The 17917-nt window shown below is 42.2% G+C and overlaps 1 protein-coding gene across 1 annotated transcript in view; it reads right to left on the bottom strand.

Annotated features, from left to right (window-relative positions):
• The window catches only part of map3k15 (mitogen-activated protein kinase kinase kinase 15), a 17894-nt gene extending 3300 nt beyond the window's left edge, over positions 1–14594 (bottom strand). The window contains exons 1-25 of the mRNA XM_031850395.1: positions 14285–14594; positions 12467–12606; positions 12153–12176; positions 10317–10510; positions 9564–9732; positions 9358–9464; positions 8587–8757; positions 8385–8497; positions 7787–7946; positions 7367–7517; positions 7170–7277; positions 6727–6776; positions 6430–6525; positions 6204–6291; positions 5985–6118; positions 5323–5450; positions 4860–4990; positions 4555–4660; positions 3149–3306; positions 2876–3059; positions 2572–2749; positions 1838–2012; positions 876–1061; positions 576–681; positions 204–444 (exon numbers count right to left, since the gene is read on the bottom strand). Of these exons, the coding sequence (XP_031706255.1) occupies positions 204–444; positions 576–681; positions 876–1061; positions 1838–2012; positions 2572–2749; positions 2876–3059; positions 3149–3306; positions 4555–4660; positions 4860–4990; positions 5323–5450; positions 5985–6118; positions 6204–6291; positions 6430–6525; positions 6727–6776; positions 7170–7277; positions 7367–7517; positions 7787–7946; positions 8385–8497; positions 8587–8757; positions 9358–9464; positions 9564–9732; positions 10317–10510; positions 12153–12176; positions 12467–12606; positions 14285–14594 (3608 nt within the window). The remainder of the gene's footprint in view (positions 1–203; positions 445–575; positions 682–875; positions 1062–1837; positions 2013–2571; positions 2750–2875; positions 3060–3148; positions 3307–4554; positions 4661–4859; positions 4991–5322; positions 5451–5984; positions 6119–6203; positions 6292–6429; positions 6526–6726; positions 6777–7169; positions 7278–7366; positions 7518–7786; positions 7947–8384; positions 8498–8586; positions 8758–9357; positions 9465–9563; positions 9733–10316; positions 10511–12152; positions 12177–12466; positions 12607–14284) is intronic.
• Between the last annotated feature and the right edge of the window lie 3323 nt (positions 14595–17917).

The following is a 17917-nucleotide window of genomic DNA, read 5'->3' as shown; positions in this document are numbered from 1 at the left end:
GTGTGTGTGTGTGTGTGTGTGTGTGTGTGTGTGTGTGTGTGTGTGTGCATGTGTTGGAAAGGACTGTATGTGTTGAAATCTTTTAATGGCACTTTGTCACCGCATGCAACCACATCAAAAGAAAAAAAAGTTGCACCGTACAAATTTATTGATACTTTGTACTTGACTGAGAATAAAGCTCTTCTTTGTGTGTTTGCGTGTACCTGTTGGTCTCTTGTTTGAGCCGCCCCAGCTGTACTCCCAGTTGATAATGCGAGCGCTGATGCTCCTGCGAGTGGGCGGAGTTTGGCGTGCTGGCCACGGGGTGGGCGGGGTCAGCTGCTGTCCCGGGGTCGTCGGCGTGAGCAGCTAAAACGGGACCGAACTCTGCCTCCTCTTCGTCCACTTCGTCCTCCTTCTCCGCTCCCTCGCACTCCGACGCCGGGCCGAAGTGGGTCTGCAGCTCTGTTAAAGAGATGCCTCAATTAATTTCTTGTAACATCATATGAACATTGATCTGTTCATGTTTAGTTCAGGACAGAATATCACGCATGTGTCCACTAGATGGCGGTAAATGCTCAGGCCAGGCTTCTGACCTGGAATGAGGATGGTGATCGCAGCCTGCACAGCTCGGCGGATGATGTTATCCATCGCAAACATCCAGTGAGGTTTGATGTGATGGTTCCTCAGGACCTTGTTTACCTGAGAACATCAGACAAACAAACAAACGAGGACACATATTCACACCTAGGATGAGTCATTAGAGTTCATTTGTTTTGTTATGTGCCAGCAGCAATTAAAAAAGACCAAATCTCTGGTATAACAGCTTGCATATCCTGCTTAGTTCCAGGTATGTGTGTGTGTGTGTGTGTGTTTGTGTGTGTGTGTGTCCTGACCGAGTCCTGGAAGCCAAAGAGCACCAGCTGGATCTGGTTGATGGAGGTGGAGTCGAAGTCCAGGTCCAGCTTGAGCTTGGAGATGGTGGCCGCCATGACGCGCCTCTCTGGGGAATGGATGAAGTCTCGAAGGATGCAGATGATCTGCTTGATGTGTTCGACAGACAGCTGGAGCTCTTCACTGCCCTGCACACACACACACACACACACACACACACACACACACACACACACACACAAACACACATCAAGCATACAGAAATGTAGTAGAACTTCATCAAAACACTGATTTAAGATTACAGCGCTCATACGGTAAGTATAAATGTCCTAAATGTAAAGTCTATCAGTGATAAAGATTTATGTTACCGTGTGGGTTTACATCTTTTTAAAGGACTTCCTTCTTTTATGATATTGTATAACAGAAAGCTAACTATGAAGATACAGACACTACACATCCTGAATAAAGACAAACTCTGAGGTACAACTAATAATACTACAAAGCATCTTCGATGTCATCAAAGAGCCGATTTGTAGGATTTTAAAACATGTGCGCTCCCCAGTGGTAGCATCAGAAAATACACGCTTCTTTTCTTAAATGCTTCAAAAGTTTGTACTAATAGGCTAGAAAACTCAGCTAAATAGATGCCCTATAATCTGCTTACGGATGCTTTAATAAATAACACATGTATTTATATTTTCTTTATCTTTTAATGACCATAGTTATTGGAATTTGTTTGCTGTTTTCCGATAGATTTGCAACATAATACAACACAAGAAGAACAAATTGCAAAGCAAACAGAAGTTACACCAATGAGATATGGGAGACAAAAAAAGGGTAGGCACCCTGTATAAATTAAATACCACATAAGTACAACATAAACGAAGTAGCACAGAGTATTTTGATTCATGTTTCTTTATATAAATGAAAACTTTTCTCGCTTTAACTGCTGTCACAGACACACCTGAATGTGGTTCTCCTTCAGGTTGGAGATGACTTTAGCCTGGTCGTCATTGAGGACCTTGAACAGAATGGCCCGTCTCTCGCTGTCCTTCTTCAGCAGGAACAGACCGCCGTCCCTGTCCTCGGGGGAGGGGGGTGCACTGCGGTCGTCCGACACCGAACCCTCATCTGGAACACTGCGACGCACACACACACACAGTGATCTCACTGCAATATAAAATAAAACATGAAGCACGCAATTGATTTACAGCGGCGTGACGCGCCGTCCGGTTTATTTACAGATACAAGCCTCTCCTGGCGACTGTGTGTGCCCAGGAAAGTGCAGAGGCAGCATGAGTCAGCGCGCCAGGGTCGCGCACGCACGTACGCACACACGCGTGTCCGTGCGCGTGGATGACCGTGTGATGCTGCGTGTGTGCTCAGCCTGCCAGCTGAAGCTCGTAAAGTTATCAGACCTCATTATATCAGTGTCGTAAAAGGCAGCGGAGCATGCTGTGGGCACAATAAGGCCACCTGCCACCAAAACACACACACAGACACACACACACACACACACACACACACACTCATGCACATTCATTCACATCTTCTGACATGATGTGTACTGTGTCCCAGCAGGATTTTGTCTGCAGTGACAATGTTGTAAGAGTATGTAATATATTATTTTTGTATTTAGAATAAGCATGTCTCAAAGTCCTGTAGAGATCTAGCTCACGTGAAAGCTGACGTACACACCTCAGGTAGTTGGAGTTGGAGGGTTTGAGGAGGTTCTGGGAGCCGGGGCTTTTCTTCTTTACGAAGAAAACGTCGTGTTTGGAGTCGCAGTCTGGGCTCATGGAACCGGGTTCGCTGCTGCTGCTCCCGGTGGCCTCGCACTGCAACTGCACCGGCAGCGACACGTTGTGGACGTAGTCTACAAAAACATCAGTTAATGTTACTGTAACATGTATGTAAGTCTGAGGGGGGAGTTATTCTACAACACGCCCAATGTGTGTTCTATGTGCATTGTGTGTGTGGGTGTGTGTGTGTGTGAGTTTACCTGATGGTTTGAAGGCGATCTTGCTCTTCTTGCCCTTGGTGTTTTGTCTGACAAACATGTCTCTGAGGAGGTCCGAGGTGATGGCTCTCTTGTGAGGGTCCGGCTCAAAGCAGCGCAAGATGAACGAATTGGCATCCAAAGACAAGGACTCTGGAATCTCTGGGTGGATCTTAAACATGCCCACCTAAAACCACATTTACTCAGAAGAATCAGGGCCTGGACATGTGCTCATCTGATGGACGTAATGGAATATACATGTACACAGAGTCCTACCTTAAACATGGCCGCCTGTGGTTCTCCCAACTCATGAAAGGGCGGTTTCCCAGTGGCCATTTCTATAATGGTGCATCCCAGGGACCAGATGTCAGCCGGGGCCCCGTACCCTCGAGGGCCCTTATCAATAATTTCTGGAGCCATGTACTGCAGAGTACCTGCACACAGAGAGGCAGATGGTAAGCTGGAACAATTATCTCTAAGAGGCAATCAAAGTCAGTCAGCATCAGAGACAACAAATTGACTCACAAACTGAAGAGGAGATTCTGAAATGAACATTTCTGGACACAAAAGCTGGATCCTTTTTGCTTAATTCTATCTCTGAGTATTTGGTCTGAGCATATTTGGCATTTGTGGTGTGCTCTAAATACTGATGTAAACAGTGAGAGACAGGCAGAGCTCTACAAAGATGGAGACAGAGGAGAGACAGATAAGGACACACACACACACACATACCTGCTAATGAAAGGTAAACACCCTTCTGCCTCTGCTTGATTAGCTAATGTAATCACACACCTCGCTGGCAGCTGGAGGAGGCCAGATGGCCGATGAATGTGCGTGTTCGTACGCGTGCGCGCAGGTTCGTGCACGCTCGTGTGTCTGAGCGTTTCCATAGAGGCTGATAGTGGCTCTCGTCATTTTGATATTTATACTTCAACGTTTCTACGACTCTGTTTATGCTGTCCAGAACCGAATTACCCACTTATGATGTGTGCAGTTTCTTTCTCTCTCAGTCATTACTATCACAGTTCATTTTTTTGTATAATTTAGTTGATAGTAGATCATTTTAATGTTAATAATTTGTCTTGTTTACACCTGAAAGTTCCTCAGTACTTAATGAATAGATGGACGTCATCATTTATTAAACCCAGGTTCAAGGAAACCCTTGTTGAAGTCTATTATTTCAACAACTTTTTAACTTGCACTTTAATTTAAAGGAATACTTCACCCACAAAATGACCACATCAATTACTCAGCCCATGTAACCTTTAATTCTTTAAGGAAACTCTGTTTTTCTCACATTCCTCAACAAGCGAAAACATGACTGTTTATGCGAAGTGTTTTAAATAGTTAGATTTTTATCGAAGATGCATGTGTTTGGGATGTTGTGAGCATACGACTGGATAAATGAGACTTGGCCTATACTGCACGAGTTGTGTGAGAGTTTGTGAACTATACTTAATTGTTAAACAATTTACTTCAATTGATCAAGACTTTTGTCCGTTTTTTTTTTTCAATAATTCAGCGTACCACATGGTGAGTAACTGATCTACAAATGGTTATTTTGTGGGTGAAGTATTCCTAAATGTAATCTGGGGATTTGGGGACATGTCAGTTACAAATAAAACTAAATGTATGTTTTTGTGTACAGATTGTTTTGTAGAAGGAGAAGAAGAAGAAGTTACCGGTGAAAGTCTCCGTGCAGGGGTTGACTCCCGCCAACCGCTTCGAGGTACCAAAGTCTGAGATCTTCAACACACCACTGTAGGTGTTCACCAACACATTATCACCCTAATGGAGAAACAGCAGCAGGTTACTGTCAAATGACCAACCCCACCACAGTGTTCTCACCAGGGTGTCACCTCTATTGTCACATGAGCATGAGCACTGCAGTGAAAGTCCATTTCTGATTTCATTGTTGTTTGCATTATAAACTCGCACCCTGGATGTTACTCTTGGTCAAACCACAGACTGTGTTGCTGCCTCGTACCTTGATGTCTCGGTGGACGATCTGGTTCTCGTGCAGGTACCGGAGCCCCTCCAGGATCTGTCTGGTGTAGAAGATTATAGTCGCCTCCTTCAGCGGTCCCCATTTAGACCGCAGCAACGCGGACAGGCTTCCTGGAGAAAGGAAGAGAAGGAGTGTCCAAAACCTATCATGAAATGGGAAGATGACCAAGCAGTTAGAGAGACCGCCCAGTAACCGAGAGGTCACAAGCATCGATCTCTTAAATAGACCATTTTTTCCGACATGAATCAAGAACATCTGGCTGCCTGCACAGGATCAAATTATTAGTAAAGCACAAGGCATGTTGAACGATAGTACACATATTGAGTTTGTAGTGTGTAGTGTGTAGTATGAGATTTCGGACGCAGCCAGAGTTTCTAAGGATCTAGTCCTAGCTCACACAACTGTGTTTTACTATCTCTCTCTCTCTCGCACACAAACGCACCTCCAGGCACTTGCTCCATGAAGATCTTGATGTATCCGTTCTCAGAAACGGAGCCCAAATACTGAACAATGTTCCTGTGCTTCAGGTACTTGTGGAGAGCAATCTCTTCGTGAAGGGGCTGGGAGTATCTGATTTACACAGCGAGAGAGAGAGAGAGAAAAAGACCAAAAATGCCTTTAATTTATTCAGATAAAGTTTGCTTGTATTTCATATCTGGTTACAGCATCAACCTCCTTTATATTATATTTGCACAACAAATTAGGACAAACAACCATGTGCTTTAAGAATAAAAACATTCGTAAACACACAAGATAAAACATTTATTATCCCTTGTGTCATAATCCAATTTATGATATAAAGTTGGGTTCGGGTCAACTTTCCCATTTCCTGTTGTACTTAGATATGCTGCGTCTATTCAAAGGTGACATTACTATGTTAGTAACCCGGATGAACGGAACCGGCGCCGCCATGTTAGTTCTCCAGAGATATCTGGTCAAATCTGCCAATCGGCTATTTTGGCCTCCAATTGGGCCTCCCGAAAAAAGGGGTAGTGGGACTTTGAAAAGGTTGATTACAAACTGTGAGACAATAAAATACAATTTTTTTATGTTAAAGGTGGTAGACTTTGATCCGGGTCACTCTTTCGACCCAAACGTGCCTACCTGCTGTCTCTCTCAGGGATCTCTTTGATGGCGATTCGGACCTGGTTGCTGACGTCTCTCCCTGCGTACACCACTCCATAGGTGCCCCGCCCCAACACCACCCTGTCCCCGGTCTCATCGGTGTCATACTCATACTGTAACACACATATTGTTAATCAGTAATCACAAACTGGAGCTATAATATGTATTTAATAAAAAAGTAATGGCTATATTTAAGACCTCCAGCGTATCTCCGTCTCCTTCCCCCTCCAGCTCCACAGCGTTCCCCGTACCATCTGATATCATCTCTTTCACCATGGAGCAGAACCTGGAACACGACATTATAACGTTACCATTTCCTGTTCACGGCCACGTTTCAATACAATCGCACATACGTACTGTACGAGCACAAACGCAGACAAACACACACACCTACACAGACACATCTAGAGGTGTGTGTCCTCACCGACCGCACTGTTCCTCAGTGGAGAAGTAGATCTGGAAATCATCAGAGTTATCGTGGACGTAGAGGAAGCAGCAACGCTCATCAAACTTACTGATGCTGCAGACGGGACAGTTAAGAGTAGATGAAAGATCTTTAAAACATATCTAAAAGTACTCTTAAAAGTTTTACTGTACAAGTGAAAACAAGGTGTTTCGGCAAACATTTTTCCTCACGATTATAGTAATAAACCCAAATAAACATTGACACATTTTGTCTCTTAGCTGCATAAAATCCAACATGCCACATTTACATTCATACCTTATGCCTTTGATGGAGATCGCAGTGAAGTTCCACTCATGGATCCCTTTCTGTAATGAGAGTGAATTAAGTTCAAATTTGCGGAGAATGGTATTATATTAAACCATTACTCATTCAAAGTAAATTTCTTTTAAATGGGTAAGGAACAGAAGGACATAGCATGTGCTGTTTCTTCTAGATAAGATAGTTGGGTTTCTATTCAAAGGTAGTGGAAATTCTAACTGAACTTCCTGAAAATTAACAAAAGAAAATGTTAATTAATGCAGGTTTCTTTCCAAAGTGATCAACCTCTCAACCAAGCTTATTGTTTTTTGGCATACTGATCATAGTATAAAATAGGAGGATGTAACGCACTTTGACAGTTAATTGTCAATGGTGCAATGCAATGAAATGATGCGGTAACGAGGAAGAGGGTTAGGTGGTAAAGAAGGACATGTTCTTACCGTTTCGGCAGGAGAAACATGCCAGATAGAGACGTTCTTCTCCTCAGCCTCGTTGTTAATGGACACATACGAGGGCTGGTAAACCTTAGTTGGCTCCAGGATTAACACCTGTTACACAAAGAGAAAAAGATTAACAAACATGTTAGCATGACTCTTTGATAATCTGATCGAGCTTGTTCATGTATGGGCGTTTGTACCGGAAACCGCAGTCGATTGGTGGTGCCCTGCGTGGCCTCGACGATGATGTCCATCCAGAAGTTGAGTCTCTCCCGCTGTGGAGAATGTTCCACCGACTGCTTCTTAAACCTCAGGATCAGCTGCAGGTTCTGCACCACCGACCGCAAATACCTGGAAGAAAATACACATAAAACAAGTCACAGGAAATAATATAATTGAAAATGCAGAATATAACACAGACTAAAACAGTTATTTTGATTATTAACACGTATTTCATTGTCTATTTCCATTACTGTCATTATCCTGTAGAAATAAAGTCACTTAAAACATAAAAGTACTTTTATTCAGACTACAAAAAGCTCAATTTGTCTGATACTGTACCATAAAAGCACTGACAACATAGTATATATGTAGTATTTATTGTGACTGTGAATATCTACCAGAGAGGCGGCTTGAGTTTGAAGAGCTTCTCGGCCGCCTGAGTAGCTTTAGGGATGTCGTTAGCTAGCATGCTAACGGTGAAGAACTGGCCCACGTCCCAGTAGTTATTCATTTTTTCCAGGGAACCTTTGCGCCCCAGCAGACTGTTCAACCTCACACCTAAAGACATCAGATTAAAAGTATGAAAACATTGTGGAATATTTATGAAATACCATTGAGCTTCATTTAAGACAGCAAAGAACAACCGAAGAATTTATTTGCTACTACAGTGTCGCATACGTTAGCATACTTCAGTAGCCTAGCTAGCTTTGTTTTGTTTATATTTACTTTGGTTGCTGTTAGATGCTTAGTTTACAGTTACTGTATCAGTTTAGTAATTACCCTTAAAATTACTTTGCTGAACCTCAATGACACAATTTTACCACGTGTTTGTAATCTGAGAGAGACCTAAGTTTGCATCAAACTGTTAAGCTATCGAGAACAACTGACACATTTGAGAACTTTGTAACTACTTTGTATCGGGCGGTTTCAGCTTGATTTATGCATTTTGTGCTGGCTTGATCAAAGGGGGTGGCAGGTTCAGGATCCTCCTCTTACCTATTTTCCTAAGTTCAATGGAGCTCTCAAACTGTTGGCCAGCAACTATGAGGAGGACAGCCAGGTTGATGCCAGAGTAGAGAGTTGGCTGCAGCTCAAACCCCTTTCTGTACCTGCACAAATGTAAATAATTAGATGCAGATTACGTATTTTACATGAAAGCATGTGGAAGGGATGTACGCATAAGAGTGCGTGTTCTCACCACTGTATAGCGTTGTCCCTGTTTTTCATGTCTTTGCAGTCTGAGTCCAGGAAGATGTCTTTGTATATCCGTCCACAGAGGCAGAACATGTCGGGCGCTGGATGTTCGCACGACTGCAACACCTGCAGCATCACTCCGAGAGCCTGCTCCCTGTCACCAGGACTGTTCCTCCTGCACACATGAGAATTAATGTTAAACAAAATCCACAATTTAATACATAAATATAATTAATGTGATTTGGCAGTTACTGCTAAAGTGCTAGTTAGTCACCGTTAGCCAGGGTGAAATGTTAGCCGGGTTTTTTTCCACCATGAATGGATTTGGTCACACCTCAGTTGGTTTACGGACCAATATACTTAATTGCCAGCTTCATCAAATTGGCTATTTTTCCAATTAAACTTACAGCTAGAAAAAAAAAGTTTATATAGATTTAGCTAAGCTTTAGCAAAGGTCTAGCTGATAGATTAAATTTGATTTATCTCTCCTGCTAGCTGTCTGTCTCTTTGTGACAAATTGTTATGGCACAGTAATGAACTTTTATTGTAAAACAGATGCCACAAAGTCATATTCTAGACTTTATCCAATGCCTTGCAAATGTTGTGTCAAAAGTAGAAGACGAATTTGATGGGTGACAAAATAAAAAGAATAGTTATGACTTGGTCATTCTACCAAAAATAAATCCCTTTTAGCTTAAGGCTTAATGTTTGGCAGTAAAATTTTCTTTTGGCACACTATGCGTGGACTCTTCTCTAAGCCTGAGTTTGAATCCACCTGTTGAGGGCGAATGCGTAGTGGAACTGGATCATGGGCTGCGTTGCCAGATCACAAGTCGGCAGCATCTCCAGAGTCTGCACCAGCTTCACCATGGCATCGTAGTCCTGGTGGTGAGAAAAGACAAACTTATTTCTTGCCTTTCACATTAATATGATGCACATATTTGTTTAGCACATAAGTTTCCAAAAATGATGTGTTTGTACCTGTATATCTCTGTAAGAAAACAGCAGGTTCATGACGATGTCCTGGGTGAGAACTTCCGTGTTGTCGATTCGGAGTTTGATGCGGGAAAGCTCCTTGGCCAGCTCCTCTCCCTGGTACTTCTCTCTGGCCTTCCTGATGTCATTCAGCAGGGTGTCCTTAAAAGAAGCACTGCAGACGACGGATGAGTAAAAGTAAAGACAATTAGAAGAGAGGAAATAGGTAATTAATTAGATTTGTGGAGAAAGACAGTGAAACAAATCTAAATGATGATGATCACTTGTCGATTAAAAGATTTACTTGACAAAAGTTTTAAGTTGTCATTGTTGTTTTTTTCTTTACAGATCTTCATCCAAAAGATTGGTTTCAACCAATTGTCTCAGAGTTCTTGTGTCCCCCCCACACATTAAACATGTTTTTGTCTGTCACACTATCAGCTCAGAAAATGTTTAATACAAGGTGAAGAGAAACAAATATAGGAAGAAGACACAAATGAGCTGCTGGTTAAGTAGGCAACCACCACCAGGAAGTCTTCATGCCACGTGTGAAACAAGAAGTCAACGTTGATTTATTCAACGCGTAACCTTCGTACTTAAATAACGCCACTTCTGTAGTTTTTTTTAATCCATTTGTCTTTACGAGAGAGTCGAGGTCTTGGCTCTCTGCATGTTGGGGCCTTTGAACCTACCCATCAATACGCAAGTATAAGATAAGACAACTTGTGTATGATCACGTTTCTGCTTTAAATGTCTCACCAGGATGTGACGTGGATGTCCTTCAGCAGGCTGGTGAAGCGGTCAGTCAGGGGGACGCAGAGTGGCCCCAGCAGGTTGTCCCAGCTGGGCTGCATGTACTCACTGGCCCTGCGCTGGGCGTCACTCTCACAGCACATGTACTCGTGGTTAGGAGTCACTATGTAGGGGATGAAGTAGTAGTTACCACTGGATGCCTGGAAAGAGAAAGAAGAAATTCAATGATTCAAATTTGGGTGTGAGTACCAGAAATAATTAAATACAACACAGATTTATATCAGATAGAAAGACATCCAGGATGCTTATGAGTCCAGGGAGAGGAAGTGATGGACAGATGGGGATTTATAGAGGGATTAATAACTAAGCAGAGGATCAGTGCACCACTGAGATTGTTTGGTAGGATCATGAAGACAGCAGCAAAGGTAAGCTCTCGTAATGAGGCTCAAGTGGCTGTTAAATATCCAGAACAGCAAGAACTAATGCACACAAATACACACTGCAACAACAGGTTTTTACGTTTATTTTTCTTTCTCAGTCTCTTGGTCTTTACTTAACATTTACATTGTGTATAGAACAATGTCTGTCTTTTTCCAGTTCAATCTTTCTTGACTGGCTGAGCGACTGTTCGGTTGTGCTGGGATTTAACCAGGCTGCAACCCCCGGTTCTGCCGAGTGAAGCTAATGCAAAAGTGTCTTAAAACCTGCGTTCCCTCTACTGGCCAGCACGGGGCGACTCCTCTGTTTGCAAAAAGAAGTCCGAATGTATGGAAGTCTATGAGAAAATGACTCTACTTCTCACTTGATGAATTCACTCAGTAAATATTGTAAACATGAGCCAATGGTCTCAGTTGCTAGTTTCAAGTCTTCTTCAATACAGCATGATGTTCATTTAGTAAATGATGGTCCATTTAGATTAAAATAGACCATAAAGTATGCTTTTGGGCGGGCTTGCTGTGATTGACAGGTCGCTTACAGAGCCACATACGGTGTCACTCCTCCAACGTTGACCGATCTTGCAAAAAGTCAAGATGGCTACCGCCGTAATCGAAGATGGCCGCACTCAAGGCTTCAAAACGGCAGTCCTACCATGACTACGTCCACTTTTTTCATACAGTTTATGGATTTAACTGATGGTGGCACTATATAAAATCACTGCACAATAGGGGCAATTTGGCATAATTTCATCTAATTAATTTCCGCCCTTTCATGCAGAATTCTGTTTAAACCACAAGTGATTCTTAATCCAAGTGTTGGAGTTACCAGATCTATAATCCGATCAATTGGTTGCATTTCAAAAAGTTGTCAACAACATCCTTCACGCTGAGCTGAGGTACAAAAGGGAAAATAAAGAAGGTTGCATGGTGTTAAATTATCTAACGCTGTTGTTAGGAAGTTTAATTTGTTATTCACACAACATCTCATGCCGAGGTCAGTGTTTGCCCTTCCACCTTGTTTATTATCATTATTATTAGACTGTGGAAAAATCTCCCAGCATGCCCTAGTGCAGCATGGTACCTACTTTATTACGCAATCCAGAGCCTCTGTATTCTGGAGGCAACTGAACCCAGGGAAAACCTAACACTGGAGGACGAGTGGGCTTCTCCACACACACACACACAGAAACACAATACATACTTTCATAATCAGCTACTAAGATTAATGTTTGTGTGTGAGAGAGAGAGAGAGAGAGAGAGAGAGAGTGAAAGCATGTAGATATGCATTCCTGAATGCACTTCTACGTCAGAGGAAGAACGGCATTTGTCACGAATATTATTCCATGAATAGCACCAGACAGTGTGTGCACATAAATCACTCTGTAACACACACAGAGACACTTACTGTGTTTTTCTGCGCCACCATGTCCTGTAAGAAAAAAATAGCACATAAGAATGGATTTTAAAGACTGGACAGCAGAGCAACAGTGTGTATTCCTGTGTACTCTTGTTGTACTGCCACATTACTACTTCAAACGGCTGTTTCCCCTTGGCAACACAGTGCAAACTGCTCACACACTGACCAATATGCACACTCAAACACACACTAGTCTGCAAATAACATAGTGGATCACTTTGTTCTAAGGCGCTGCCAAGGAATGTCATCCATGAACTAAATACACCTACAGGAGATTCATAGAGGTGCATGCGTGGGAGTACCTTCAGTGACTGGGCCGTGTCAGGGTCAGTGTCGTGGTACAGGATAACATTGTTGGCCATGTCGAAGCTCTCCCTCACGCCCAAATGGTAAAACAAGGAGGGCTGCCGAAACACATCGCTCATGTCCACAACCGCGATGTCTGGATGGATCGAGGTAGAAGAGTCGGCGACGATGTCGATGCACATAAAGATGGAGACAACAACAAAAACATTCTCAATGCTCATGCTGAAATCCATCAGCCCTTGAATAAGACACCCATTTCTTCTTACCCTATTAAAACAGAGAAGGTTTTTAGCCGTAAGCATTGGTGGTGGAAGAAGTACTGGGCCCAGAGTTTTTTTTTCAGAGTTTTAGTCAGCAGTGCAGATGAAGAACTCAGATCCTTCACTTAAGTAAAAGTACCGATACTCACTAACTGATTGATCCTCAAACTGGCACATAGGGCAAAAAGGTCCCCCAACTCTGTTGGCGGTGTTGGAGTTCGTTCTCTATCATCCTGGGCCATGTTATTATCGGCCTCCCTTTCCTTCTGGGGTCCAGTGTAATGCGACTCTTTTTGAAGAGTGACTGATTTTTGGAACATGGATAGTTTAAGAGTGTCCTGTACCTGTGCTGTTGATAATACACACTTTTGAGGGTTTGGTTTTGGTGCCGTGTTAGTTGGACTTTTTACGTTTGTTAAAGTCTTATGAAGGTTGATCCGGTTTGAGTATCTTGGCGTGTACTCCCTTTATGGTAAATGGTGCTTAGGTATGTGAAATTATTATATAAGAAGTGGATAGTCATCGTGATGTCATCCATTGGTTAGTGGACTGCGATTTTGAAGGCTTGAGTTCGGCATTTTGGCCATCGCCATCTTGGTTTTTTGACCATATTTCAACGGTGGAGGAGTGGCGAAGAAATGCTGTATATACTGTAGCTCTGGTAGCGGTATCGACCTGTCAATCACAAGGTATGACATCATGCTGTATTGAAGAAGACTTGAAACGATTGAGACCATAAACTTAGTTCACAATGTTTACTGAGGGAATAAATCAAGTGAGAAGTAGAGTCATGTTCATGTTCAAGTCTATGAGTCATTTTCTCATAGACTTCCTTAAAAAAGGCAAACCACATTACTACTAGTCCAAGATCTGCACTGTAAATGATGGCTCTGTATTTTACTGAGAAACTTGAATGTTGTATGTAATGGATCTTAATGAAATCAGCGTTGAGTTTTTTTCTCAAACTAATCGCATGCTTTTTCCAATTTATTGTACCAAAAGGCAATCAAAACACATCCTGTCTAAAAGAAAAAAATAAAGAGATTTTCTTTGACTCCATCGTCCATTGAGATTTCAACTAATGAGACCCTTTAGTTTGTCAAAAAGTTGTCCCCAATAACAACCCTTAAAAAGAGTCAGTTATCGATGTCATATTGTATTAAGTATTAACATCAGACATAGAGCCCCAGAGGTCATTAAAGCCTTTTATATTGTATCACGTTATGACTTCTAATGTTTTCTATTTACGCATTTATAATGTAAAATGAGTGAGTTAGAATAAACAAATAGGGCCTACTGCCCTTATAATATAAAATTGACTTGCTGCACATATAATATTAGATTCGCAACAGGGCTTTGGTGATTTACTGGTCAAAAGACATAAGTTGCACAAAGTACATCCGTTGTTTCAACAACATTTCAGTGACTTTTCATCATGCAGTAGAAACAACTTCCACGCAACTTATGCGCATACAACATGCATTAAAAAATGCCCTTCCCATTTCTAACCTTAACGACTTAAATGTTGAACCACGTTTTTTAAGTAGCACACACCTGCATCGTAGAAACTGTCAAGCACTGATGTTTCTCCAAAGTCCAGCCGTCCGAAGGTGACGGTGGTGAGCAGCGCGCTCTCCGAGTCGCAGGCTCTCTGCAGACACTGCAGCGCTCCGGATTCGGGGCTGCTGGCCATCACCGACTTCAGCCCGTCGTTCAGGACGTACACCACCCGCAGGGGACGCTGCTTGGCCGGTGGGCAGGGGCTGGACACCTCGCCCCTCTCTCGGTCCCGGTCCACCACGGACACCCCGGCGGAGTGCTCTCCTCCCATGTCGGCGGCCTGCGCGCTCTGGCTCGTATCCATAACGGGGAAACCCAGGAGGTGTTTCTGCTTTATCTCCTTCCTTCTACTTTCCGCCTCTCCCTCCCGTTACTTCCTTTATTCTGTCCGTCTCGTCCTCCTCTCGCTCACTTGTTGCGCACCTGTCGTCGCTGGAGAGGAGCGCGTCTGAGTTTGTCCCCACGCATCTGCGCCTCATTAACTCACATCATCTGCCGATTATCTCGCACCAAGAAGTTCGCTTCACCCAGACTGGATCCGACCAGATCCGAAAGGGAGAGGACGTGGAGAGGGGATGATCATAAAGGCATCCATATGTTAACTTTGACTCGTTTGGCTTCAGTAGAATATGCTTTGATGGATCAGGTCCGTGCTGTCCAGTATATGACACATTATCGCGTTTCTCCGGTTGTCTAAATATAAAACGGTGTCCCCCTCTGGTCCCCTCGCTGCAGCCAAGTTATTTTCACATTCACCCCAATCAGCACGTGGCTCATATGATTTAAGTTTTTCCTCATAAGTTATTCATTGTTGTCGATCAAGTGTAATATTGTTTTCCAAAGTTTTTCAAGGCTGAACATTGGAGCCCACTCCCTTCAAACAGTCTGGATCAGTTACGCACCGGTGGCACGTGTTAATACCGGACTATGCTGATAGCCAGAGGTCAATAAATCACACACTGACAGAAGGGACACGAGGTACATGTGTTCCCGAAATGGGGTCAGTGTCATTTGTCCTTCCCTGGAAAGGTTCTAGTGTTTCCTAAAGAACCACAACAATATTATCATTTTGTATGGTGGTATCTTTTCTAAGAGAAATAAGTAGAATATTTACAGTAATTATCTCATTTAATTCCTAAATATTTTTGTAAGTAAATGGACTGGACTATGGCCAACAACAGCAGCTCCTAGTTCAAATGCCTCAAACTTATTAGATGAGGAGAACAAGTCCAGCTGCCTTGGCAACAGTGAATCTGAAACCCGACTCTCTCTCTCTCTCCTGATAAGAGACTTTGCTTTCTTTGGATGCTCAAAGGACTCTTTTATTATCCCTTCTCATATTAAAACAGCTCTTTTGAAGGACAGGGTTCTAGCAACAAATATATATATTTTCAAAGACTTCATACTTCAGTTGGCTGCACAAACATGGAGAAACTGCAAACTAATTGTTTAAAATGTCAACAGTAATTAGGAATGAGTCTTTTTGCAATATCTGGATTTGTATTTATATATATTGATTGGGTTTTTCTTTCGATGTTTTGTTCTTGTGTAGTTATTTTCCTTTTGGGTTGCATTTAACTTCATCTTTTTTATTTTGACTGCAGAATTTTGCAGTAAAATGCTTTAATGTTCACTATTAGCTCATGCTGCTGTACACCTTGCATTTTATACTGTTGGGGAAATGTAAAGGTTTTCCTACAATTAATCCCCCAACAAAGACGTTTTCAGTAACAAACCATTAGACATCTAAACACTATTGTAAACTCCAATAGTGCAGTTCATTGACGTGGTGTCTTTTAAACATTTTCAGGAATTTTCTGTTTTTTTCAGTTGTATCTGAATAAATGCTGTTTCAGAAAGTTTGTGGTGGTTTCCATGCCAGCTAATGCTGACTTTCACTTCTCGTTTTGTTCACTTAGATGTCCTGTTTACATCAGTCAGCTGCACAAAAACACCAATCTATGAAAGTAATTTGTGAAAGAGCAGCAATTGCTTGAACGTAACAAAATGCTCCTTCATATAATACTGTATATTACACATTTTAGCAGCAGACAATTTAAACATTTGGTATTTTTTTTTTAAGACAAACAAAATATGCACATGTACAGTACATAATAGCATCTTTATTACACTGAAATATAAAAAGTATATATATTTAGCACTATCCTGGAGAGAAAGGACCAAGTCAAGAAAACAACTTGTAGACTCAGTTGTAGCAGTTGTTCTTGTTGTCATACGAAAGAAAGACAGAAAGAAAAAGAAAGAAAGATTTGGAGTCAAGAACAGGAAGGCCACAGTGACGGGTTGCCATAGATTCTGTGCACATATAAGGAAGGGAGGCAAACAGCCGTACATGCTACCACACACACACACACACACACACACACACACACACACACTTTTATCTTGTTTTACCTGTAAGGTCCTTTCACCGACTACATTCCTCCAACCCTGTCTTTACCCTTCACCTGCTGCCAAAAGAGCACCAGAAACATCTGATGCACATGGATCTCGTTTTTAATGTTTCTTGGGGGGTTTGGAATCGTGGTGCAAAAGTGCAAAAGCAAAACAAGGTGAAATATGTTTTGGTCCAGAAGGCAATTCTCTTCACATGACAGACGTCATGAATAAGTGTGTTCATGCAGTGACATGTGCTTTTTTTCCCCGCATTGGTTTGCAGCCAAATATCACAGGGCAGTTTTGGATTTTGTCAAGGAAATTGTTTGACATTGTTGGGAATGCGCTTCTTTGCTTTCTCACCGAGTTAGATGAGAAGATTGATACCACGAGACGCTTAGCATAGCATTAAGATTCACCAGCTCCTAACATTATGTTTTTGTTTCCTACATATAAAAAAAAACAAAAACAAAGAGTAAAAGTAACATATTGTAGTTTTACGCAGATTATTTGACAGACTATGTCTCAGTCGGAAGCAGTGACCGTCTGTCATCGAAAAACCACAAATTGTCGTTTTTAAAGCTTGGTTTTCAGAGCTTGGATTTTAGAGCTAGGCAAGCTGTTCTCCCATTTCCAGTCTTTATGCTAAGCTAATTAGCTGCTGGCTGTAGCTTCACATTTAGCGTATAAAGTGGCATTGATTTACTCATCTAACTCCCATCAATAAAGCAAATAAACCTAATTCTCAAAATGTCCAACTATTCTTTTAATTAGCACCTATAGTATCAGCACTTGTCATGTTGATAAGACTTAATTAAACCGATAGGGAGAAGAATCATGATGTGCTTATCGTTTTAGCCTCCCAACAGGTGGAATGTTTGACTGCAAGTTATAAAGTTAGGACATCAAGAAGAAAAAAGTTAGGGCTGTTAATGGCTGATGTTTCGAAAAATCCTCCGCCTGCAGTGTACCATAGAAACATCAGGCTCAGTGTATAAAACAATGCAACCATAATGCTAATGATGTGCCTCAAAATAAAGGCTTTGATCAACCTAAATCCTAACCATAATCTTGCCTGTTGAAGAATTAATGATCAGGCCAAAACAGCCTCACTTTACAAAGATGTCCCCAATCTGACTGTTGGTCCCCACATGGATGGAAAAACAAAACGATGTCTCACACTCACACACACACACACACACACACACACACACACACACACACACACAC

Source organism: Anarrhichthys ocellatus, unplaced genomic scaffold (genome assembly GCF_004355925.1).
Source record: "Anarrhichthys ocellatus isolate YVR2014 unplaced genomic scaffold, GSC_Weel_1.0 scaffold10, whole genome shotgun sequence".
Lineage (NCBI taxonomy): Eukaryota > Metazoa > Chordata > Actinopteri > Perciformes > Anarhichadidae > Anarrhichthys > Anarrhichthys ocellatus.
Note: the sequence above shows the minus strand (reverse complement) of the source record. Positions and strands in the feature narration are given on the sequence as shown.